Source organism: Schistocerca americana, chromosome X (genome assembly GCF_021461395.2).
Source record: "Schistocerca americana isolate TAMUIC-IGC-003095 chromosome X, iqSchAmer2.1, whole genome shotgun sequence".
Classification (NCBI taxonomy): domain Eukaryota; kingdom Metazoa; phylum Arthropoda; class Insecta; order Orthoptera; family Acrididae; genus Schistocerca; species Schistocerca americana.
The window spans coordinates 728,474,453-728,502,322 of NC_060130.1; the positions used below are offsets into that span (position 1 = coordinate 728,474,453).

General features: G+C 41.8%; 1 protein-coding gene across 2 annotated transcripts in view; it reads left to right on the forward strand.

Annotated features, from left to right (window-relative positions):
* The window catches only part of LOC124556848, a 332,788-nt gene that overhangs the window by 143,908 nt on the left and 161,010 nt on the right, over positions 1–27,870 (forward strand). For both annotated transcript variants that reach the window (XM_047130867.1, XM_047130868.1), the window contains exons 11-14: positions 11,234–11,369; positions 12,225–12,295; positions 20,500–23,937; positions 24,287–24,345. In XM_047130867.1, the coding sequence (XP_046986823.1) occupies positions 11,234–11,369; positions 12,225–12,295; positions 20,500–23,937; positions 24,287–24,345 (3,704 nt within the window). The remainder of the gene's footprint in view (positions 1–11,233; positions 11,370–12,224; positions 12,296–20,499; positions 23,938–24,286; positions 24,346–27,870) is intronic.

Below are 27,870 nucleotides of genomic sequence, written 5' to 3' on the forward strand. Positions count from 1 at the left end.
ACATTCCCAGCACACATTAACATAGCTAATCTAAAACTGATCTCAGTAGTTATTAGACTTCGTGAGAGAGCAGAATAGTGCGCTCTGCATAATTCACAGACTTCAAACGTGGTCAGGTGATTGGGTGTCACTTCTGTCATACACCTGTATGCAAGATTTCCACACTCCTAAACATCCCTAGGTCCACTGTTTCCCATCTGATAGTGAAGCAGTAATGTGAAGGGACATGTACAGCACAAAAGCGTACAGGTCGATCTTGTCTGCTGAAGAGGTTCGTAATGCGCAGTAGGCAGACATCTATATGGACCATCACACAGGAATTCCAAACTGCATCAGGGTCCACTGCAAGTACTATGACAGTTAGACGGGAGGTGAGAAAACTTGTATTTCATGGTCAAGCAGCTGCTCATGAGCCACACATCATGCCAGTAAATGCCAAACACTTGTGGTTTAAGGAGCGTAAACATTGGACGATTGAACATCGGAAAAAGTTGTGTGGAGTGACGAAACACGGTACACAATGTGATGACCCCATGCAAGGGTGAGAGTATGGTGAATGCTCAGTGAACGTCATCTGCCAGCGTGTGCAGTGCCAACAGTAAAATTCAGAGGCGGTGTTGTTACAGTGTGGTCATGTTTTTCATGGAGGGGGCTTGCACGCCTTGTTGTATTGCGTGGCACTAACACAGCACAGGCCTACATTGATGTTTTAAGCACCTACTTGCTTCCCACTGTTGAAGAGCAATTCAGGGATGACAATTGCATCTTTCAACATGATCGAGCACCTGTTCATAATGCACGGCCTGTGGGGGAGAGGTTACATGACAATAACATCTCTGTAATGGACTTGCCTGCACAGAGTCCTTACCTGAATCCTATAGAACACCTTTGGGACGTTTTGGAACACTGACTTCGTGCCAGGCCTCACCAACTGACATTGATACCTGTCTGCAGTGCAGCACTCCGTGAAGACTAGGCTGCCATTCTCCAAGAAACCTTCCAGCACGTGATTGAACATATGTCTTAGAGAGTGGAAGCTGTCATCAAGGCTAAGGGTGGGTCAACACCATATTTAATTCCAGCATTACCGATGGATGGCACCACAAACTTGTAAGTCATTTTCAGCCAGGTATCCAGATACTTTTGATCACATAGTGTACGCCACCAAAGATGCATTGTGCCCCTACAGTCTTCTAGTTGTGATGGATATTAATGCCTCCTGTGTGTTAATCAATGCTGCAAGGTACAGCATTACATTTGGTTGATGTACCAATGGAATACCAACGGAGTTTGATACGCTGAGATTAAAGACAAAGTGGAAATGTGATTACACTATGATGTAGTCGGGCAGAACAGTCTGTCCATCTAAACTCTCTGCAAGATTCTGTCATAATTGTAATTCATTGAGAACATTCTTGTGTGAGAGCAGTGCAATCAGCTGTGTGTAGATCACCATCCTGAGACTTAAGAGGTGTGCCGCCTGCTTCTGCTGCTTAACTACTACCACTACCACAACATTTTTCACAACTACAAGGGACAAGGGGCTGTCACCTCTGTCTGCAGGATATGTCCATGCAGTTCTCCACCAGGAAGGGGCGGTTTTGGTCTGCAGTCCATAAATAGCACTGTAAATCACACTTACAGTGGAGTACAACCAAGAGAAAAAGATCAATACCTAGATTTAAATATCAAAAGACACAACCATACATGAACATCTGAGCTTTGTAGGTAAAATACAATGACCAACATCACAAGCCCTGCAACTTCATGTCACCCAAACATTCATAAATAAGCAACATATAGGTCAGTTTTGCACAGGGTGTTGAAATTAGCTTAAAAAAAAAAAAAAAACATGAAAATGGAAATAAACATAGGGAAACAGGTTGCAGTTGCCAATGGCTACACACTTCCATGGTTGTCTCAGTAGTAGGCAAAGTAAAGAAAGATCCAGGCACAAACCACCCCATAGAAGATAAATACAAACAAATCTTTCTATAGCATTCCATATTTTGACAGTACATCACGAAGGATTGCAAATATCTTCTATATCTTCAAAAGACACATAATTAAAATTGTGTTCTGTGCAACTTATAAGCAAGAACAAAAATAATACATAACATATAGTGTATTTATGATTCATATTTGGACTCTGAAGTTGAAGTATATAAAATTGCATGCCAGGAAAAGTCCCATGTACTGGCTGGGGAAAACAGGCTAAGATATCAACTTCAGGTATACAGAGCACATTAAAGACCACAAATGACACAGGACATACATTTGGAAAAGTAGAACAAAATGTTAAAGTACTCAGCATAAAATGGCTCTGTTGAAAGAACCAGATATATATTAATATTACAATAAGTATGAAGGTAAAATATGAAATGAGAAACTGGAAAGTAAATCAGTGAAGTCTTTAAGATGCTTAGACAGTGTGCTAAAGTAAAAATCATGATACATAGAGATCAGCACCATTGTAAAAATATACCTGTAAGCAAATGATGATCCAAATTATTAAAATAAATATCCTCTATATGAAAGTATATACTGTGGATGACCTATAGTGTTATCTGTATTGACATTATGTGAAAACATCTTCACAGCTGTTTGTTCATTTATTGTTGTCATGGTGTACTGTGCACAGAAAATTGTATGTGATGTTTAGTATGTGTGAGTTTCTGCACAAGTGGATGTCAAGAAAACGATAAGTAGAGATTGTTTCTAAATTTCACTACTACCTCTACACAAAAATTAATTATTATAAACTGTGGTTGTTTTTATATATAACAGAAAATACAACAGAGCAATACAGCACCTCACACAATGAAATCACGATTAAATTGCATAGCACACAGAAAACACATTTGGAAATGGGAATCATTTCTCAAAATACATAATGCAAAATGTAAATATAAAGAAAATCGTGAGTAGTAGTGAAAAAGTTGTTTCATAAACAAACCAGTGGTTTGTATTCAGTCTTTCAACAGCAATTTGTAATACATAAAATCAAATCATGTAATTTGTTAAAACATCACATCAGGTCAAAACTATAACTTGGCTGGTGACATAGGAATACTTCATCAAATAAATAAAGTGGTAACTGTATATTTACACTTGTTTCAGACTGTTATTGTTACATAAAGAAAGGCAGAGATTTGCATTTGAATCCTGATCCAGCATAATTTATCAGGAAGAACCAATAATGTCATAACTCACATAATGAATGTATCAAGATACTTATTCTGTGGTGGGGAACAGTATAGGATGACACAAAAGTCTGTTAACGTTTCAAAATTCAGTACTTCATGGATTAACGTAGGTGGAGACCTAAATATTGACCCACATGCTTGAAATGACATGATGTTAAAAAAAAAATGTGTACATAAGACCAGTGGATGGCGGTTCTTGTGATATAAAAGCAATAAAATTATAATAGAGGGAAACATTCCACGTGGGACAAATATATCTAAGAACAAAGATGATGTGACTTACCGAACGAAAGCGCTGGCAGGTCAATAGACACAAACAAACACAAACATACACACAAAATTCTAGCTTTCGCAACAAACGGTTGCTTCGTCAGGAAAGAGGGAAGGAGAGGGAAAGACGAAAGGAAGTGGGTTTTAAGGGAGAGGGTAAGGAGTCATTCCAATCCCGGGAGCGGAAAGACTTACCTTAGGGGGAAAAAAGGACGGGTATACACTCGCGCGATACAGACACAAGCAGACATATTTCAAGACAAAGAGTTTGGGCAGAGATGTCAGTCGAAGCGGAAGTGCAGAGGCAAAGATGATGTTGAATGACAGGTGAGGTATTAGTGGCGGCAACTTGAAATTAGCGGAGATTGAGGCCTGGTGGGTAACGGGAAGAGAGGATATATTGAAGAGCAAGTTCCCATCTCCGGAGTTCGGATAGGTTGGTGTTGGTGGGAAGTATCCAGATAACCTGGAGGGTGTAACACTGTGCCAAGATGTGCTGGCCGTGCACCAAGGCATGTTTAGCCACAGGGTGATCCTCATTACCAACAAACACTGTCTGCCTGTGTCCATTCATGCGAATGGACAGTTTGTTGCTGGTCATTCCCACATAGAATGCATCACAGTGTAGGCAGGTCAGTTGGTAAATCACGTGGGTGTTTTCACATGTGGCTCTGCCTTTGATCGTGTACACCTTCCGGGGTACAGGACTGGAGTAGGTGGTGGTGGGAGGGTGCATGGGACAGGTTTTACACCGGGGCCGGTTACAAGGATAGGAGCCAGAGGGTAGGGAAGGTGGTTTGGGGATTTCATAGGGATGAACTAACAGGTTACGAAGGTTAGGTGGACGGCGGAAAGACACTCTTGGTGGAGTGGGGAGGATTTCATGAAGGATGGATCTCATTTCAGGGCAGGATTTGAGGAAGTCGTATCCCTGCTGCAGAGCCACATTCAGAGTCTGGTCCAGTCCCGGAAAGTATCCTGTCACAAGTGGGGCACTTTTGTGGTTCTTCTGTGGGGGATTCTGGCTTTGAGCGGATGAGGAAGTGGCTCTGGTTATTTGCTTCTGTACCAGGTCGGGAGGGTAGTTGCGGGATGCGAAAGCTGTTGTCAGGTTGTTGGTGTAATGGTTCAGGGATTCCGGACTGGAGCAGATTCGTTTGCCACGAAGACCTAGGCTGTAGGGAAGGGACCGTTTGATGTGGAATGGGTGGCAGCTGTCATAATGGAGGTACTGTTGCTTGTTGGTGGGTTTGATGTGGACGGACGTGTGAAGCTGGCCATTGGACAGGTGGAGGTCAACGTCAAGGAAAGTGGCATGGGATTTGGAGTAGGACCAGGTGAATCTGATGGAACCAAAGGAGTTGAGGTTGGAGAGGAAATTCTGGAGTTCTTCTTCACTGTGAGTCCAGATCATGAAGATGTCATCAATAAATCTGTACCAAACTTTGGGTTGGCAGGCCTGGGTAACCAAGAAGGCTTCCTCTAAGTGACCCATGAATTGGTTGGCATACGAGGGGGCCATCCTGGTACCCATGGCTGTTCCCTTTAATTGTTGGTATGTCTGGCCTTCAAAAGTGAAGAAGTTGTGGGTCAGGATGAAGCTGGCTAAGGTGATGAGGAAAGAGGTTTTAGGTAGGGTGGCAGGTGATCGGCGTGAAAGGAAATGCTCCATCGCAGCGAGGCCCTGGACGTGCGGAATATTTGTGTATAAGGAAGTGGCATCAATGGTTACAAGGATGGTTTCCGGGGGTAACAGATTGGGTAAGGATTCCAGGCGTTCGAGAAAGTGGTTGGTGTCTTTGATGAAAGATGGGAGACTGCATGTAATGGGTTGAAGGTGTTGATCTACGTAGGCAGAGATACGTTCTGTGGGGGCTTGGTATCCAGCTACAATGGGGCGGCCAGGATGATTGGGTTTGTGGATTTTAGGAAGAAGGTAGAAGGTAGGGGTGCGGGGTGTCGGTGGGGTCAGGAGGTCGATGTAGTCAGGTGAAAGGTTTTGTAGGGGGCCTAAGGTTCTGAGGATTCCTTGAAGCTCCGCCTGGATATCGGGAATGGGGTTACCTTGGCAAACTTTGTATGTGGTGTTGTCTGAAAGCTGACGCAGTCCCTCAGCCACATACTCCCGACGATCAAGTACCACGGTCGTGGAACCCTTGTCCGCCGGAAGAATGACGATGGATTGGTCAGCCTTCAGATCACGGATAGCCTGGGCATCAGCAGTGGTGATGTTGGGAGTAGGATTAAGGTTTTTTAAGAAGGATTGAGATGCAAGGCTGGAAGTCAGAAATTCCTGGAAGGTTTGGAGAGGGTGATTTTGAGGAAGAGGAGGTGGGTCCCGCTGCGACGGAGGACGGAACTGTTCCAGGCAGGGTTCAATTTGGATGGTGTCTTGGGGAGTTGGATCATTAGGAGTAGGATTAGGATCATTTTTCTTCGTGGCAAAGTGATATTTCCAGCAGAGAGTATGAGTGTAGGACAGTAAATCTTTGACGAGGGCTGTTTGGTTGAATCTGGGAGTGGGGCTGAAGGTGAGGCCTTTGGATAGGACAGAGATTGCACCGACACCCCGCACCCCTACCTTCTACCTTCTTCCTAAAATCCACAAACCCAATCATCCCGGCTGCCCCATTGTAGCTGGTTACCAAGCCCCCACAGAACGTATCTCTGCCTACGTAGATCAACACCTTCAACCCATTACATGCAGTCTCCCATCTTTCATCAAAGACACCAACCACTTTCTCGAGCGCCTGGAATCCTTACCCAATCTGTTACCGCCGGAAACCATCCTTGTAACAAATATTCCGCACGTCCAGGGCCTCGCTGCGATGCAGCATTTCCTTTCACGCCGATCACCTGCCACCCTACCTAAAACCTCTTTCCTCATCACCTTAGCCAGCTTCATCCTGACCCACAACTTCTTCACTTTTGAAGGCCAGACATACCAACAATTAAAGGGAACAGCTATGGGTACCAGGATGGCCCCCTCGTATGCCAACCAATTCATGGGTCACTTAGAGGAAGCCTTCTTGGTTACCCAGGCCTGCCAACCCAAAGTTTGGTACAGATTTATTGATGACATCTTCATGATCTGGACTCACAGTGAAGAAGAACTCCAGAATTTCCTCTCCAACCTCAACTCCTTTGGTTCCATCAGATTCACCTGGTCCTACTCCAAATCCCATGCCACTTTCCTTGACGTTGACCTCCACCTGTCCAATGGCCAGCTTCACACGTCCGTCCACATCAAACCCACCAACAAGCAACAGTACCTCCATTATGACAGCTGCCACCCATTCCACATCAAACGGTCCCTTCCCTACAGCCTAGGTCTTCGTGGCAAACGAATCTGCTCCAGTCCGGAATCCCTGAACCATTACACCAACAACCTGACAACAGCTTTCGCATCCCGCAACTACCCTCCCGACCTGGTACAGAAGCAAATAACCAGAGCCACTTCCTCATCCGCTCAAAGCCAGAATCCCCCACAGAAGAACCACAAAAGTGCCCCACTTGTGACAGGATACTTTCCGGGACTGGACCAGACTCTGAATGTGGCTCTGCAGCAGGGATACGACTTCCTCAAATCCTGCCCTGAAATGAGATCCATCCTTCATGAAATCCTCCCCACTCCACCAAGAGTGTCTTTCCGCCGTCCACCTAACCTTCGTAACCTGTTAGTTCATCCCTATGAAATCCCCAAACCACCTTCCCTACCCTCTGGCTCCTATCCTTGTAACCGGCCCCGGTGTAAAACCTGTCCCATGGACCCTCCCACCACCACCTACTCCAGTCCTGTATCCCGGAAGGTGTACACGATCAAAGGCAGAGCCACATGTGAAAACACCCACGTGATTTACCAACTGACCTGCCTACACTGTGATGCATTCTATGTGGGAATGACCAGCAACAAACTGTCCATTCGCATGAATGGACACAGGCAGACAGTGTTTGTTGGTAATGAGGATCACCCTGTGGCTAAACATGCCTTGGTGCACGGCCAGCACATCTTGGCACAGTGTTACACCCTCCGGGTTATCTGGATACTTCCCACCAACACCAACCTATCCGAACTCCGGAGATGGGAACTTGCTCTTCAATATATCCTCTCTTCCCGTTACCCACCAGGCCTCAATCTTCGCTAATTTCAAGTTGCCGCCACTCGTACCTCACCTGTCATTCAACATCATCTTTGCCTCTGCACTTCCACTTCGACTGACATCTCTGCCCAAACTCTTTGTCTTGAAATATGTCTGCTTGTGTCTGTATATGTGTGGATCGATATGTGTGTGTGTGTGTGTGTGTGTGTGTGTGTGTGTGCGTGCGCGAGTGAATACCCGTCCTTTTTTCCCCCTAAGGTAAGTCTTTCCGCTCCCGGGATTGGAATGACTCCTTACCCTCTCCCTTAAAACCCACTTCCTTTTGTCTTTCCCTCTCCTTTCCTCTTTCCTGACGAAGCAACCGTTTGTTGCGAAAGCTAGAATTTTGTGTGTATGTTTGTGTTTGTTTGTGTGTCTATCGACCTGCCAGCACTTTCGTTCGGTAAGTCACATCATCTTTGTTTTTAGATAAAAGCAATAATTAGCATGACTGTTGATTTCTTAGAAAATGCTATGTTCTTTATAACAAATGCTCAACATGTCGGCTGTCATTCATCAAGACACCTGCAGTTGAGGGACAATGTTGTGACAGCACTGTACAGCATATTAGGAAGTATAGTGAGAAACTGATGTCATGTTTTGTCTTTTAGTGTCCCTAATGGGGTCCGATGATTGCAGTAGACTTGCAGCTTCATGTAACGTCACAATCAATAATCACTCAGTTGGAGGTCTGGGACATGGGATGCAAGGCAGTGCAGAAGTGTGGTGGTGTAGCACATGATCCTCCCCAAACAATGTGCATAAGCAATCTTTCACACATGTAGCAGTACGGGGCAGCGCACCATCCTGCCTAAAAATTGTACATTCCAGCAGGTGTTCACGATGTATCTTCACTCACGATGTACGTGATTTCAGAGATAGTATGTCCATACAGATCACAGGTCGGCTTATAGAGGCCACCTGGATTGGGGCCTTGGTGCGCTGTGGTGAGCTGCCAAAGAAACAGTGTCATTTAAGTGATAGCCGAGTGCTCAGCGTATTCTGTAACCTGTATTGCTGTTCTTCACCCTTACATGTTTCCACCTTAGGTGTTTCACTGTGTCCTACATTCTATAAATCGCTTTGTTCTTGCTGTAGCAAACTTGGCGACGAGAGAAGGTACATCAGTTTAGCAGCCAATCTAGGGTTGTTGTGATTCTGTAACATATTGGCATACATTAAACAGTCATGCTGACAGTTTGAAAAGCAACACTCCGCATTTTCCCAAAGAAAAAGAGTCCAATCACGATTTCTGTGGTAAATAAACGCCACACTATGACCCTCTCAGCATGCACTGGGATTTCCATGACAGTTCTAGGATTTTTGGTAGCCCAGATTCTGCATTTGTAATTGTTGAAAGTCATCACCAGGGTATAAAATGGGCTTCGTCAGGCCACAACAACGTTAGACAACCAATCATCATCTTCCCTAATTTTTTTAAGTGCCCACACCGCAAATGCTGTCCGCATCACAAAATTGGTAGCTAAAAATTCATGGTGATGCTGTATTTTGCATGATCAGCATTGGAGGACACTCCATAGTGCTTCCGAACAGTAGTTTGTGGACTGTTGGTGCAATGAACGACTTCATGAGTGCTGGCTTCATATTGCAGAGATGAACCTGCAAACACATCGATTTTTCCCTGAACTGTCCAAGCAGCAGTAGCGCTTTGGTCTGGTCATCCAATGACCACCTTGGTTTCAGTAAAACCCCTTTTCATTTCAGGCATGTGTATGAAATTTTACCTCTCTATGTACATAAGTCTGTAAGGTGCATTTTCAAATGTTAATGCATTTTTGGGTCACCCGGTACTTTTCCTGTTACTGAGGATGTGTCCAAGCAGTTTAGAATTTCTGTAGTGAAAAAGCTGGTGTCATCAGTGATGACTTATTGATTTATAAAATGAAGAGACAAGGTTTATTTTTAGGGGTAGAATGTGACTCTTAAGTGTAAGTGAAAGTTGAAAGTTGATTTTTCCAGTGTGATCTCCAAAATGCAGCATTGGTATGGTTCACATCTGTTTTACTATAGTGTGTACCCGTCTGCCCACCTAACAAAAGTGCACTGAAATTGACTCATTCAGTTATTAAAATGCTGACATTTTTACTGTAGCATGTAAAGTGAATGTGTTATCATGCTGAACTCTTTTCACATCCCCCACACATTTTCCGTGTCATGACATACCACCCATCACTTTATTAGTCCTCTCTGAATCAAGAGGTAAAATGTATTGTGCCAGGAATTTTTGTTACTGTTGTGTAAACTTCACAGTAGTGGTGTGACTCCCATGAACTGCTTATGCTGTTATTTATCCAAAGAATGATTATTCAGACATTACCAACAAGCAAATTAAGAATGACTCTTCAGTTAATTTTAACTTAGGTGCCGATGTGTTGATACACGTAAATTTTAAAATTTTGATGATTGTGTTTTTTTTTTTTTTTTTTTTTTTTTTTTTTTTTTTTTTTTTTTTGCCCTGTATCTTGACGTGTGCAGTGCTTTCTTCTTCTTCTTCTTCTTCTTCTTCTTCTTCAAATGAAGTGTAAGTATCAGTCACTGATTAATTTAACACACTTCGTATCATGAAGGGGGCAACGGCGTTGCCACAGTGGTTACACCAGTTCCCGTGAGATCACTGAAGTTAAGGGCTGTTGGTTGTGGTCGGCACTTGGATGGGTGACCATCCAGACCGCCATGCGCTCTTGCCATTTTTCGGGGTCCACTCAGCCTCGTGATGCCAATTGAGGAGGTACTCGACCGAATAGTAGTGGCTTCGGTCAAGAATACCACCATAACGACCGGGAGAGCGGTGTGCTGACCCCACGCCCCTCCTATCTGCATCCTCCCCTGAGGATGACATGGTGGTCAAATGGTCCTGGTAGGCCACTCGTGGTCTGAAGATGGAGAGCCTTTTTTTATTTTTTATTTTTATTATTATTATTTTTTTTTAATCATGAAGGACAGTGTTGTTATTTCATGTCGTCTGCTGTACATTTTCTGACTTTTCGACAGAAGTTGTACAGTTAAATGTGTAATATTGACTTTCATTGCTTACCTGTTGCACCATATTGAGGGATTTTCTGTGATGGTGATTTGAAAACTGATGGTGTTTAAAAAGCAATCACTGGTGTGTTGAGTGTGATTGAGCATTTTGTGCTATGGCCCTGTCCATTAATTGGTTACTACAAGGCTAAAAATGTTATTTCTTTTGTAGCTCTGCTAATAACCTGAGTGGCTGAAAAGATTATCTGCTACAGGTGGTACAAAGAATGTGGTACATGAGGAGTTTTACTTACAATACATGTCCTCAGTTTTAATGCAAATGGCATGATAAGCATACGTATTGGATGGACTGTAAGGAGTCAGTACGGCAATACAGCAGTATCTTCCATTAATGGTGTGGAAGAAAGGTTACACAATAAACTGGTTTCTTTCAACATATCCTAACACATGCATGTGACTTAATTTTTTCCTCCAGCTTATGTGTGTTGTAAAATTGTTGATTTGATTGGAAGCACTGCAGTATCTCAATAGTTGATGCAGAATAAAATAATAATTGCTTATCTAACAGATCATATGATGTTTACTTAGATTGTAATAGTGTTATGTTCTTTCTAGGTTAAATCTGGGCTAATAATGGAAGATGATCTTCGAAGAGTGGCAACAATGTTGAAGAATAAAATATCAGAATTATCAAAAAAACGAGAACGCAAATTGCACTCGAAGGAAGAAGATCAAGCTACATTAAAACAAGGTACACTTGTTTTATTAATTATACAAAAATGACTATGCATTAGTGTTAATGCTGCAGGTATCCAAGTCTCTGTGAAATGTGTGTTAATGATTTTGTTTTTTTTGCATGAAATGTGAGTGGCTAGAGGTAGCTACTAGTTAACAATGTCAAGTTGTAGTGATACTCAAAATAATTCAGTTTATTCATGAACTGAATAAGGTGAAACTGCTTCGCAAAGAATATGTTGCAGCTAATACTTTTGTTGTTTTGTCATGTTACATCTGATTCCTCTCTGTATAAACTTTTTATATTGTTTACTTTAGCTCTTTTACATAGTCTTTTAAAGACTTGAGGAGAAGGGGAAGGGAGGGGAACGAGATAGAAGTCTTAAGTTGTGAGATGTTGTCAGAAATGTCATGGTAAATTGAAACTACTTAGATTTGTGTAAAAAGAAAAGAAGGGCAAGAAGTATTTATATACCTGTAGCATTTCTTACATGTCTCTCATTGTGATGATGTGACAATGTGTTTAACCTCCAAGAAGATTATTGTTACATCGTGCTGTCTATTTTGTTTGGTTTTGGGATGAATAAGATAATTAGAGGGATATCTTCAGACTTTTTTTTTTTTTTTGCGTGTACTGCAGAAAAACAATTTTCCATGCACTGGGAAACACAGAAATTAGAAATATGATACTGTTTCACTTTGAAGAATGTATATTAATAGTATGTTTTTAAAGATTTGAATTTTAAATCTGCACTCAACATTTTTGTTTTGTTTTTATTGATAAGGCTAATGATCATTGTCACATGATTAATCATACTTAGATTCACAAATTTTCTGCTGATAGTGTATTTACATTTTCTTTCATTTTCAGAAATTTCTCCAGAGTCTGTTATGACTCCTTCATTGCACTCTGTTGAACAAAGCCATCTTACACAACTGCAGGTAATTAAAATGTTAAATATTCTCTGTACTTACTACCCATATATATTATTTACTGAATTGATTATGACTTGCTACATTTTGTGGAAATCGAGGAGAGGTTTTGTAAGAAAATAGTGGTACACCTGTGGATGGTTAATTTGAATTTGTCTTGAATAATGTATATCTTTTTCTACCCAGGAGAGAGTTCATTTAGCTTCTAAGGTAAATAACACACAAAACATTTACCTGAGTTGCTAAATTGGGTTCAAAAGGTGTCAGTGTAGAGGTGCTCATGTAGAAATCAAAGTCTAAAGTGAAATCTCTGTTTCAAGTGCAGTATTAACTGTTGTTGGTAGATACTAATGATTTCGTTGCGCATACAGCAAACAATGTGATGGAAATGATTTTGGGCTTCAGTGCTGTTTCACATTTCTGTCTGTCTGTGCGTCTGTGCGTGTGTGTGTGTGTGTGTGTGTGTGTGTGTGTGTGTGTGTGTGTGTGATAGATAGAGAGAGAGACAGAGAGAGAGAGGGGGGGGGGATGGATGACCTCTGTGGTTGACACTATGCCATTATCAGTTTGAGTTCCTGCAAGAAAGGAAAAAGTTCCCTATGGCTGGACTCCAATACACCATATTATTCCCCACTCTTTTGGCTACAAAACTCTATTTTTCAAAATAATTTCTGTTCAGTTTGAGGGCTGTAGGCCATCTTATTGGGAAAGCCTGTATGCTCTCATGGTAGCACTATACTGTTCGACATCAGAGTCAATATCTTGCTGCATCAATAATCTCCCCACCATCCACCAACTGCTTCCAGTGGAGTGGATCCTGCATTGGGCCCAACAGGTGGAAGTCGAAAGATGTAAGATCCATGCTGTAGAATGGGTGAGGAGGAACAGTCCAATGAAATTTTGAGCTGCTCTCAGGTGCGCAGACTTGTGTGAGGCCTTGCATTGTCACAGAGAAAGAGAATTTAATGTGCGTTTTAGCCCTGGCAAACACACGGAAGTTGTTTCTTCAATGTACTGAGAATAGCATAATAGGCTTCAGAGGTGATCATTGCACCATGAAGGAGAACCTCAAACAGAATAACCCCATCATAGACCCAGAAGCCAGTGGCCATAATTTACCGGCTTTTGGTGTGGCTTTGAACTTTTACTATGGAGGAGAGATAGTATGGCGCCAGTCTGTGGATTGCTGTTTTGTTTCCAGATTGAAGTGATGAGCCTATGTTTCACTGTCTGTGACGGTGTTTGGCAAAAAATTGTCTCAACCAGCCTCAATACATACATGCAAGCAATTCTGCACAGATGGTCCTCCGGTGCTTTTTATGGTCTTCTGTTACGTGGCGTGAAACCCAATGCTCACACACCCTTGAGTACCCCAACTGGGGGCTGAGTGTGTCAGCACTACTGACAGAGATGTCCAGTTTAGCAGTGAGGTGTTTGACTGATCCTTCGATCACCTCGAAGGAGTGTCCACACATTCCAGAATTGCAGGAGTCACAGCTAAGTGCAACTGGCCAGCACATGGGAGATCGGACAGGTTTGCATGATCTTGCGCGATGATAACAGCCACCTTGCCAAATGACTCACCATACTTTCGGTCATTTCCAGGCCTTCGTAGACATTCTGCAAGTGCGTGTGAATATCTGTAATGCTCTGGTTTTCAGTGAAAAGAAACTCGGTGTAATTGGGACAAAGTTGGAGCCCCTGTAGGTGAAGGGAGCGAGCACAGTTGGTCAAAGAAACTCTTTTCTGTGCATGCTTGGCTGTATAGGAATATGAGAGTGCCTGGGGATGAAATGGCAATTTAAGTTGCCTGGTACTTCTGGCACTCACTAGACCTCACTGCACTGAGCACACTTCATCAAGTAACCCAGGTGCAGATACCAGTAGGGGGAAGGGGAGGGGGACAAACCAGGCATCCAGCATCAGACATAGCAGAACTACAACAAAAATCCTTGGAGGAAACACAGCTTGTGGGAGACGTGGTAGAACTTCTCATGGTTGCCGAACTGCGAGGAAACACAGTAACTGAATATTAATGCGAAATCCCTGGTGTTAATGCGAAGTCTGGTGAAGCACGGCAGCTAATGACGCAAGCCATATGTCGTTGTGCGGGGCAAGGTGTCGAGGACATGGCTAGTAGGTATTATATCATTGAACCATGAAAAGAGACAGGGAAAGCAATGGTGATGGTGGAGGCACGTGGCTCTCAGAAAGTGTGGTGGTCAGAGATCTGCCTGCGTCAGAAGTATGCAGTGTCTGTGTTTGAGAAATGCAGTGACACATTGGTCAGCAGGAGCTTTGCTGACTGCTGGTTTCTGTCCAGCACAGCACATCATCTGCTGTTTTCAGTGGCGGCGACAAACATGGTGGTACCAGCAGAGCAGAGGGATGCTTGAAGCTGACAGAGGATGCCTGTTGGGCGGCATCTTGATGGTTGCTGGGCAGGGCAGGGCAGCAGTGGAGGAGGGTGTCGGGCACCACAAGGTGTGTGGCATCAGGTGTGATGTTGAAGACCAATCAAGCGCACCAAGGGGGTCATGCGTGGGTTGCTGTTGCTGTGTCCACATGAGTGCTGTAGTCTCCGCTGAGAGGAGGGGCCTGGGCAACTCCTGTGCGTGGCACTGGTAGCTGTAAAATAGTGTTGTTGCTCCAATAATACAGGTGCTAACAGTGGTGGTGTCAGATAACTGTTGCGACAACAGGTACCTATGAGGTCAGAGCATCATCTTTGTCAGCCACAGACTGTGAAAATCACAGTTCACTGGCTACATTAAGGTCCCAGGAGCTGGCAGATGTGGGGTGGGGATGGCAGAAAACCAGCTGGCGGGCCAGGGTTGGTGGTGAAGTGTCATGCTGAATGTTCTGGGGGGCACTAAATGGCCAGATGAGGAGGATAAGTTCTGCAGTAGCTTGGCATGGGTTCAAAATCGCCAGCTGTTTTGCCGCAAAATATGTGGTAGAATTAAACTGCAGTGGATAGCCTGACCAGAGGCACTGTCGACTAAAAGACACTTCACTACATTGGCCAGTAGGTGCTAATGGCCAAGAAAATCAGTGCCCAGAATGGGATTAATAACATCTGCAACAGTGAAACCTGCTTGAGTACATGGTGGCAGACCTGAGTCAAGCGAGTGGGTATGCACTATGCACCCCATAATTTGGTATAGCTGAATTTTTGGCAGCACTGATCAGGAGAGGAGAGGTGGGTCCAGGATTCAGGAGTAGTTTACAGGGAAATGTAGAAAAGCGAGAACTGGTGTCATTGGGGTAGTGAAAAGGAGAACTGGTGTCACTCAAATCCCAGATGAATAGGCACTGAAGTAGTACAGCAACTGGGTACGCCTATTGCCTGACATCTTGCATCAGACTTTGGTGGATCACGACAAAAATCCTTTGAGGAAACACAGCTCCAAACGGGGTGCGTGACAAGTGGTAGAACATCTCACGTTTGCCAAAGTGCAAGGAAACCCAGAAGCTAAATACCAGTGTGAAATGCCTGCTGTTAATGCGAACTCCAGTGAAGAAACTACCTATGTGGCATTGTGTGAGACAAGCTGCCGAGGGTGTGGCTGGAAGATGTTACCTCATCAAAGCAAGAACGGAGACTGAGCAAGTGATGTTGGAGGCATGTGTCTCCCAGAATGTGTACCCCTCAAAGGTCTACCTGGGGCACAAGTGACCAGTGTGAGTTTTAGGGAAACACAGTGACCCATTGACAGGTAGGAGCTTTAATGATAGCTGCTTTTTGGCTGGTGCACCATGTCATCTGTGGCGGTTAGTGAAGGTGAACGAAGGGAGTCGCTACAGGCCAAACAACTACCTTGTTGCTACCACAGGTCTACCTTATGCCCAGCGAGATGTATTCTAATAACTATGGTCGGACAGCTGTTAGGAACTATTGGTACTTGTGGCTATTTAGTTCTGATAATAAAACTGGGAGGAATACTGTGATTCAGTAGAAACCCTTGTTTATCCACTTCTCCAAACCTGTCTTGGATTGTCAGTTGACCGATAGTGGAAGAGAGAGAGGTGAAAATTAAGAGGGAGGAAGGAAGGGGCAAGAGAAGGGACAGGGGTTGAAAAGGAGGTGAGGAGAGGGGGTAGTGAGGGAGGGAAGGAGAGGAAGAATGCCTGCTGGGGGGGGGGGGGGGTAGAGTAGTGGGAGAAGACAGTGCTGCATGATCTGTATGGAGAAGTAGTGGTATGGACAGGAGAGAGTAGTAAAAATGCAAGGTGATGCAATGGGAACACGTTAGCAGAGGTTTAGGCCAGGGAGATTACTAGAGCGCGGGATATGTTGGAGAGGCAATTCCCATCTGCATAGTTCAGAGGAACTTGTGCTGGAAAGGAATATCCAAATGGCCTGCATAGTCATGCAGCTGTTGTGAAGGCATTAGTTTTGCGATTCGCAGCATGTTCAGCAACCAAACGGTCAAGTATAGAATGCTGTACAGTAATTGCAGCATAGTTGAGGCATAACATGGCTGATTTCACACACAGCCATGCCTTTCTTATTGGGAAAGACATGCTTGTGACTGGACTGCAGTAGGGAGGAGGTGGTGGGTGGGTGTATGGGACAGATCTTGCTTCTGGGCCGACCACAAGGGAACGACCCATAGGGTGCAGGACTGGGAGCAGGATTGGAATAGGGATGTACAAGGATATTCTGTATGAGGGGTGGGTGGCGGAATGCTTCTTTTGACCATGTGTGTAAGATTTTGGGTGGTTTATCCCTCATCATGATGTGAGGTGCTCGAAGCCTTGGTGTAGGATGAGGTTGAGCTTCTCAAGCTCAGGGTGATTCTGGGTGATCGGAGGAGTGATAGACATCGGCTGGTTAACAGGTTTACTGGTGTCAGACTAGCAGATGGAATGAGAGACTTGTTTATGGACGAACTATGTAGGTTACTGCCTATCAGTGAGGGCTGTAGTAAGGTTATCGGAATATTTTGACAATTCTGCTTTCCAATGCAGATGCAGCATCCGTGGATGGTGAGGCTGTAAGGAAGAGATTTTTTGACGTGGAATGAGTGACAGCTGTCGAAGAGGATGTACTGTTTGTGGTTGGTGTGCTTGATATGGACTGATGTATTTGAGGAACCATCAGAGAGGTGGAGATATACATCTAGGAAGGTGGCTCAATGAGCTGAGAAAGACGATGTGAAGGGGATTTGGAAATGGGTGTTAAAGTTATGGAAGAAAGAGTGAAAGTTGTCCTTGCTGTAAGTCCAGATCATGAAAATGTCATCAATGCATCTGTCATACAAGAGGTTGTAGGGGTTGACTGCATAGGAAGGATTCCTTCAGATGACCCATAAGTAAGTTGACATATGATGGGGCTATGTGAGTACCCATGGCAGTACCATGGATTTGTTCGTAGATTTAATGTTCAAAATTGAAGTAACTGTGGTTTAGGATGTAGTTGGCTAGGAAGATTAGGAAAGAGATGGTGGGTTTGGTATAAGGATGGCAATGGGAAAAGTAATGTTCCATGGCTGCAAGACTGGGGTGTGGAGGATATTGGTGTACAACAAGGATTCTGGTGGTAATGGAACAGGAACTGTGGAGAGACAGTGAAGGAAGTGAGCAGTGTCTTGAATGTATGATGGGATGTTATGGACAATAGTTGAGATGTGTTGGTCAACAGTTGAGATGTGTTGGTCAACAAAGGCAGAGGTTTGTTCTTTGGGAGCATTGTACCCAGCCACGATGAGATGACCAATAGAGAGACCTGTAGGGTTAGGTTTGTGGAGTTATGGGAATAGGTAAAAGGTAGGAATGCGTGGGGTTGCTGGTGTGAGGAGGGAGATAAATAGGATTCAGGTGTCAGGGTTTTGGATGGACCTAAGGCCTTGAGAAGCTGATTGAGGTAATGTTGGACTTCTGTGCTGGGGAGACTTGTATGCAGACGTGTCGGAAAGTTGGTGAAAACCCTCAGCCACGTAGTCACTGTGATTCATACCGTCTGTGGTATAGTCTTTGACTGGGGAAAGGGTGATAAGGTGTGGACTGATTTTCAGGTTACGGATGGCAGTGTGTTATATATGAGCGATGTTGGACTCACAGTGGAGGGATTTAGGAAAGGAAGATCATTGCAGTTGGAGGCAGGCTGGAACTGTTGTAAATAAGGTTCTAAATGGGTTTTAGGTTGGCTACCGTTGGGGCGGGGCGAAGAAATGTTTCCACTGCAAAGAATGAGTCAAGGAAAGAAAGTCCATTACAAGCCCAGCATGGTTGAAATTAGGTTTGGGCTAAAGATAAGGACTTTAGAAAATACTGAGACTCTTACAGGGGTCAGAGTTTTTGCAGAAATATTGATGCAGTTTTAAGGGATTTTTTTTCTGTTGTGTTACTGTGCTCCATGCATTAGTCTTCTATAGGTGAGTGGTTGCCTTTCCCTAATTTTACATATTGCTCCATCCAGGAATTTCCATTATTGTTAATTATTAAAATACTTTCTTCAATAGGCAGTAGTGTCAAATTTTTCATGAAAATTTCCAAATTTATTGTGTCATTCTGTAGAAAACTACAGTTAACCATTAAATTTTCCAGCATTCACAGGCACATTTTTCGTATGTATGTAGAAAATGCTTTTGTGTGTGTGTGTGTGTGTGTGTGTGTGTGTGTGTGTGTGTGTGTGTGTGTGTTTGTGAACTTGTTCATTTTTAATTTATTTTACATCTTTTTTTTCTACATGTTGCGTGTACTAGAGCCTACAATTATATAACCATAGTATATTAAAATTTTATTTCTTCTGCCTAAAATAATGTACAGACAGAAAAATTACATTAATCTCCTTTGAACATGTTATTTGATCAGAAGAATTGCAAGAGGATCCGTGAGACAGGATTTTATGAGCGTAATCAGTAGAGGCTTTGAAATTAATGTACTATATCATCTGTATAATAATAATGATGATGATGATGGACCATCTGGCTGCAGTGGTTTCTGGAATTAAAGAAAAGCAGTTAGAAAATTAAAGTTAAAGGTGTTAGTATAGGATAATGTCCTAAAGGGGGGTACAACGTCAAACGGGACGACTTGGAGTAGAAGAGACACCACAGGAATTTTTAATTTCCACTGTCTATACTTTTAAAAATAAATTCATAAAACTTTGTCAGAATGACCAGAAAGGATTTAGGATTTACACTTATAGCGTTGGAAGTTCAAAAATATAAGAAAATAATCTATTTTTTTACATTTGTATTTCACCTTTTGTTCACTTACCAATGACTGCATTTGTTGCTATCGGTACACTTTTCTTCATATGTAAGGGAGATTCTTCAATGAATTTTGCACAGCATACAAACCATACTTACAGGTGTATGAAACTCAAGAATTTTCCAAATCTATTAAAAACTGTGGTAAAAATTGAGATAATTAACTATAAAATTTGAGTTTTTTATAAACATTAAGTTTAAAATTTAACAGCTCATTCATTTTTTCATAAATTAAATAATTTCTAGAGTTTCATACACCTGTAAGTATGGTTTGTATTCTGTGCAAAATTCGTCGAATAATCTCTCTTACTTGTGAAGAAACGTGTACCTATAGCAACAAACACAGCCAATAGAAGTGAAAAAATGATGAACTTTCACATGTAAAAAAATTTTATTTTGTTATTTTTTTTGAACTTCCACTGTTATGATTGTGAATCCTGAATCCTTCCTGGTCATGCTGACAAAGTTTTATGAATTTATTCGTAAAAGTATAGACAGTGGAAATGTCCTGTGGTGTCTCTCCTGCTCCAAGACGGTCAGTTTGACATCCTACCCCCTTAAAGAATAGAAAGTAACTTACAGCATACTAATGTAGGTATATCAGTTGAAATATAGAGTTACACACAGATATAAGTGAATGGTAAGAACTTAGTTCCATTAAAGATTTGTGTGAATTTAGAATTTTGGCTGGTGGGGGGGCTCTTGAAAACTGTACTGGTCATAGAAACAGTGATCGTAAAATGAAAAAAATAGATGATTGAAGAACTACCAAATTTTAGGAGGGTGATATTATTTGCTAATCGGGATTTTTTTTTTATTTTTTTTTTAATTTTTTTTTTTTTAACTGCCTATGTAATAATTATAAAGCTTAATCCCAGTATCAAAAACTGTTAAAATAGTCATGATTTTTAGTTTATTTTACATTATAAATAATTGCGAATATCTAAAATTTCATCTTGTCTGAAAGCAGATTTTTTCTTCTCCTTCCAACAGGCAAATCAAACCTACATTCCGACTGACACTTCTGATGAATCATATAGTAGTCAAGGAACAATTTTCCAGCATGGCTATGGACCTGTCTCTGACCACTCAGCATTGGGCCAACATCCTTTATCATCTGTTCAGATGCAGATACCTGTTAGTGAGAACCAAGGTGCTCTACATAATGTGCCTGACACACAGCATCCATCTCAAATTGATAATGTTCAGCAAACCAATATTGTGCCAACTGCTCAGAGTACTGAGATGCAGACTGATATCAGCATCTTTCACATGCAGTCACAACCTCAGTATGCAGTAGAGACATATTTGTCTCAACCAAGTCAGTCCACTGCTCAGATGCATCAACAGCCATCTTACATTCCCCATGTACCGCTTAGTCAAGAAGAGGAAAATATTTTACATATTGAACGACAGTTGAAACTAAAACTCATCCAACAACAGGTTCTGCAGCAAGAGAAATGCCACCAAGATCTTACCAAGTGCCAACAAAGCATTCAACAACTTCAGCAGGCATTGCAGCAAGCAAAAGAATCTTATCATGGAAACAAAATAGCACTGGAGTCAATACAGAAACATCAGACTCTCACACAACAACTTTCTCATGAACTAGATGAGATTTCTAGTGGTAGTTCAAACCAAGTGAATACTCAGCAACAAACTACTACACATGACAGAATGTTCCCTCAAGAAGACTCAGAAGTTCTTGCATACCAGCAAAGACAAACATGGCAACACGGTGAGGCTGTTGTCGCAGATCAGCCAATTCAGTCACAGGAAGTAACTGAGAAACATTTTGAATCTAGAAAATACGACACTCCTGCATCTGTCTTAGAGCCAGGTTTACCACAGAAATTGGTGGAAGACAGAATATGTTACCAGTCATTTGATCATTCACAAGGTGCTACACCAGAAGACCATAGCTCTGACACTTGTAATATCAACAAAGTGATTTCATCTGTAGAAGGATCACAGTACATCCAGGAACAGATAACTCCACAGTCTCTCTCTCCACAGAAATCGTATGGAAAGGAAAACATTTCATCAGAAGAAACTGTCATTGAATCACATAATGTAATTCAAAGTGTCAAGGAGGGATGGTTGCCAGAGCAAATTTCTAGTGTGATTTGCCCTACACCTGAAAATCAGTCTGTTGAACTAGAGAGTCACAAAATTCTATGGCAGGATCATGTACCTAGTCAGATTCAGCTACAAGATAATAGTCAACTAACAATTCAAGAGCAGCCAAGTGGACTGCCATCGACAGGTAACAAGGAAATTTCACCAGCTGATCAACAGTACAGTGCCATTGGCCCAGATAATAAGTTTATGCCAAATGCGCCTGTACAGCAACAATTCTCGATAATGACACAGGCTCAACAAGAAACTCTGAATCAACAGGTTTTAGTTGACCATGAAGGACAGAAGGATGAACTGACAGGTCATATAATTGAAAAAGTCAAGTTTGAGCAACCAAGCACCCAAGAGTTTGGAGACAGTCAGCAAAAACAGGTTTCAGGGCGTGAGTCCCAAGAGATGACATCTGAAAACAGAGAGAGATTACCACAGGAAAGTGAGTTTGTTTCTCGTGTGGATGGAAAGTATTCCACAGGTGAAATGATAACTCAGAGTGATATAAAACTGCAACAGATGCCTGTGCAACCCGAGAGTATGTTTGTGACTTCTCTGGGAGGAGAAACTCGCCAGGCTGTTCCTACTTTGCCTCAACAAGAATATAAGGAGCCTGTTGTAATTGCTCAGATGCCATTATTAGAAGAGCAGTTATCAGAGCAACTAAAATTGTGTCAAGATACAGCAACCAAGGTAGTTGAAAGAGAACATGTGCCCGTGCATCAGCCACCTAAGAAAGAAGAATATTCTCAGAGTGAGTACAAACCAGGTTTAGAAAGACAAGATGGGGGAGTGACAGGCAGTCATGATGTGATCCAGGGTGTTGTATATGGATCTGAAGTGAAAGAAAATGTTTTGCACCTTACAGATAACCTTCAGAAGGAAAAGAGTCAACAATCATATTTTCTGGAAGAAAAAAACACATTACATGAAAATCAGCCAGCTGTAGTAAAAGTAGAGCCTCCTATTACACAGTACCAAATGCACTGTTTAGAACAAGTTTCATCAGCACAGCAAGAACTGTTACAAAATCAAATGGTAACTGAACAGAAAGAACTACTTCCCGTTCATGATACATCTGTATCAGAATGGACAGAGGAGTCCACCATTACAACAGAGGAGGATATAACTATGAGCCAAGAAAGCAATCAGTACGAAACCTCATCTAGTGAGTTCAATCGGGATGTGCTAACTAAACGTAAAGCCAAAGTGGTCCAATATAGGCAGCAATCTTCCAAAACCAATGCACTTGTGATTACACACCAGCAGCATGTGCAAGGGCAGCTACAACAGAATTTTGGTGTAAGTCAGGAAGATTCAGCTGTGAAATTTATGAAGGCTACACACGAAGCAACACTAATGCCAGACAGCACAAATCAACTGCAGACCCCACATATACTCAGCGGAAATTTTTTCCCAGAAGGCATAGTACAAAAGGACAATAAAGATTTGGAAAATATGTCAACAGCAGTTACCTCAGATACTGGATCACATGTAGTGGCAACCTGTGAAACTTCATTAAAAGATGTGTATGCATCCCAGAATGTTTTTGAAAGTCAAGAAGAAAGTGTAAGTTCTGAATATCAGAACAAAACTTCAAACGAGCTTGGACAGACTCAAATATGTCAAGTAATGCCTGGTGAGACCCAAACACTTTCTCATCAAGAAAATATTGTCCAGCATGAAAGGGCGATACCACAGCAGCATGTGTTAACACAGTCTGAAGCCCTGTCAAATCAGCTACAACAACTGATTACACAGAAACCTGACCATTGTCAAACTAGCAAAGAGAATGTACTACACCAGCAGGGGACGCCACAAGAACTATTGCTGAATGTAAACACTCAGCAGAATGTTATCCAGTATTCTGTTGGTGATATGCCTCAACAATTAAAGGTTGAAAATGTGGTAGTTGGTGGTCCCGGACATTCTCATTTACAGCAAGAGGGATTAGAAAGTCTTCAGAAAGCTGGGCACTCAGAAGCTTTGACTTATCAACATCCTGTTGAAGCGATGCCTCCTCCAACACTTGCAAACACAACTGAATGGAACACTAACTTGGCACAACAGAAAGCCCCTACTCTGATTTATGTACCAAGTCAAAACTTAGAAATAATCTCAGGTGATAAAATGCCACAGGCTGGTATACTGATGACAGCAACTGAAATACCTAGGCAGAACCTTGCTGGCAATCAACAAATTATGCAACACGAAACAGGAATTCCTCATATGGATACAGCAGTGAAAGGTCAGGGTTATATGGAGCCTGTATATGTTAACACAGGACACACAGTAATGCAGGTGAGAGATAACAAATAAAATAAAAATTTTCATTGAATATCTGTTTATGTCAAACGGTGCTTCCTCTCTCAAGCAACACTTAGAATTGTGTGTTAATTCATGTAGCATAAATGGAAAAAAAAAATCATCATAGAATCTCAATCTCTTTAATTTGTGAATTATTGTACTGTACTGTAATACTTGTTTGGTTAATCATTTTATTTTGATGTATCTCTGTGGCATCACAAGTTTTAATTACCTTGTGTACTGTTGCATGATGTTAGAAAATAAGTTCACTTCAGTCTCATACATTGCTATGACTGTTGCTTAGTGTAGTGATATTAATTCTTGTAAACTTTTCTCCACATAGCCTCCACATCCTCATTTGGATACAACTTCTGATCTTGCATCTGGAGGCCCAGCTGACATGTAAGTTATATGCTGTTTTGTGGTGTTTGAAATTCATTGTATAAATTTCAGTTTCAACCTTTGTGTTAAAAACCTTTCCCAGAAGAAGATAAAAGTTGAGACATGAATTAAAGTATCTATAACTAATTGGCCAATGTGGAAATAAAATGTTTGTATGTGTAGCACAGGTATTTTGGACGGGTGTGAAAATTAACACACTGTGGGAAGTCTGCATCATTTTGTTAGTGTTTTTAATTTTCCATAATCATAATATTTGTTATCACTCCCTCACAAAGTGACCTCAGATACCAGTTTTCTCCAGAATATATTTGAGCACTTCCTATATTGTTGGTTGAAAATGTTACTCAAAAGGTGCCAACTCTGATGTTCTTAACTTTTCACTCTGGTATTGCAGTTACTTAACGTAACATCATTGTGTTGATCTGGCCTGAATGATAACTGATAATTTGTGATATAGTTACCATTTGGACTGATAAATGCTGTTACAGTTTTTTTAGACATTGCAAGACATTTGCAAAAATAAATATCAGTGACAGAGACAGCCCTTTGAATGTGTCATTTTAAGAGAATGTAGTCATAAGGTTATTCTTGGGTGGGACTTAATGAAGGCATCACAGGCAGTCAGAATGCGGAAGATAAGACTTCGACTGACAAAGCTAGTCCAACTAACACATAAAATAAAGATTGCTCAGGGCAATTTTTTGACATTGAAGATGTTATCCCATCATCATCAACAAGAAAAGGTCAAGTCTTCAGTCAAGATGCAGCTGAGAAACTTTTGTTGATTTCAAAAAGCTGCAGGCTCGTATGAGAAATCTACAAATCACCAATGAACCTAATCATTGTAGGTGGTCAAGGAAAGTTTTGGATCACTAATGGTCATGAACAGCCGCAACTCAGCCCTAAAAGTATGTGCATTAGAACAACCAAACCAGCCCTGGATGAGGAGGGCAACACCATTAAATAAGAATGATGCTTTGCTACCACTATAGACACTGCATTGGAGGGACATACTATGGAACTGCAAATAGTATCTGGTGTGACCAAGGAATAGTGTTGGTGAGTATTAGCTGTTCTGCACCAATTTTCAGATACTTTCAAATCCAGAGGGCGGAATAGACAGACAAAGTGACCCATAGGAAAACACTTACCAACACCGGCGATAATTTAAATTTTATTGCTTATAAAGATAAAACTGTAATCCAGTTCTGTTAATGATCAACATGTGGATGTATTTTCACTGGGAAAATTTTGTAATGTTTGTAAACCTACTGAGATGTTACACGTGATAATGAGTTGTCACTAATATACTAATCACAAAAGCCTTTTTTTTTTTTTTTAAAAAAGAGGGCAGGATGTCAAGCCGGCGACTGGGAGCGGGAGAGGCACCACAGAACATTATAATTTTCACTGTCCTGAATATGGTTTGATGCCATCCAGTACAAAATATACACATTTCAATGCCGTGGAGCGAAATACAGTGACGTGCGATAGAATAATGCTGTGTGAAGAGGGGTGGCACTGCACTCCGGCACACTTAAGACCAACTAACATGTCTTACATTTCCTCGAACATGTATGTTTTATGTATCAGACTCTTGAGAAAGATGTGTGCTACGAAATGAACGTATTTTTGAAAATTCGATTTTTTAAATTTTTGACGTATCTCAAACACTCGAAAGAGGGGACGATTTCCACTTTTCTGACAGCTATGCATTAATCGCCTTGTAGAACAATGAAGTTATTTTTGTCGATTTGCTAAGGAAACTTGGCTTTTATTAATCTTTTACGCTGAGGCAGTCAACGTGTTTGAAACAAAGTGTTTAGTTCCACACTATTAGCTAATTTCAACTGCTCGCTGCATTTCAAGTGCACGTTTTCATCTTCTAGCACGTATGGCATCGAGCCATAATAAAGAATCAAAAATGAGTTAATACATCCTGCAACCGACTCTGAAAAGCTCAATGGCAGGTTGAGGCCTAGTTCATTGGGAATCTGGACATATGAATATGCTTTTTAAGTATGGACTTGAAATGTGCCATTTTAGTATGATTCACGAAATTCCGATGCTCTTGGAGTATCCTCTGATGTCTTTTTTCTTTTGTAACATAATGTAAGATCTTTTAATGTTTTACACATACGAACATACGGGCTTCCTGCGTCGTAGCAGCTGCTAAAGTGCAGTAGCGCCTGTTATCTGGTGCTCTCTGACAACTACTGAAACATACCTATTTCTAACAGGTCGCGGGAAAATATTGCAAATGGTGGTTTGAAAAGCATTACTTTCACAGTAAATTTCCTTTTACGCAAGTTGAACTATGTGCGAGAATGTACTATGAATTTCTTAAATCGCAGATCGTTTGATGACGAGCCATTTAGAAGTATTTTGAGCCCAGATCAGACATGCATGTCGTTATTATGAGCAAATTGATGTAGTGCTACGGGAAGCTCTCTCTCCTCTGCGGTAGCTAATTTATTTGTGGAAAACTTTGAGGACAAGTCGCTGGAATCGGCTAAAAATTTTACTGGCACATTTGTGTGATGTATCTTAAAGTGTAACATGCGTAAAAAATATCAACATTATATGTGGAAGCTTAGCTACTCTTGCAGCTTATTAACCTTAGAGACCAATATTATATGTGAAAGCTTTGCTTTTCTTGTAGCAACACCATGTATATTAATTTAAAACATTAACTTTTCCTGTTTGTATATCTGCGCTACATAAGTGATGTTGCTATTAACTGACTACATCATGTGTCCTGTGGTCTGAATATCCACTGTCATCGGCTGGCAGGATCACGTGACATAAGCTATGACTGGCTTACAAAAGCGCATCGCAATCTCGATTACAATAGTTCGGAACGTAACATGCGGTGTTTGGTGGAATTCGAATTTATACTTTTGTAATACGAAAAAATGCAGCGTATATGTTGCTGCACATCAAAAATCTTTCCAAAAGAAGCTTTCTTCCCTGAGTTTTGTTTTCTAAAGTGCCAGGAAATTCTACATCCGTGTATAAAAACATAACTATTCAAAGGATTGATAAGTTTTACAGTTCCGAGGGAAAATATACTGTCACTTAATAACACGGAAAAAGCGTGTTTTTATCTAGGAGAAAGTGTATTTTTACCCGGGAAATCCAGGAAAAATCCAGGAATTTTTTTCCTCGTCTGCGTATACACCCAGTACAACAATTGTTCCATTGTCAGCTAAAATAGGGGCAGACCCCCAGTAGGCACTTCACTGGCTGTGCAATGTGCATTGGAGCACCATCTTACATAAAAATGATCCTACCCACACATTAACGCTATTGAAAGGTTGGAATAATGTTGGTTGTGCTAAAGACTCCTTAGCGTTTACGAGTGACGGTACTGGTAACAGGACCCGCAGGACTCTTCACCTCGAAAAAATATGGCTCTGTGATAAACAGTGCCATCAACCCACACCACATGGTCAGCTTTGCAGAATGAAGTGGTACCAGTTGTGTGTGTGGATTTTCCATTGCTCATATTCTGTATGTGGACAT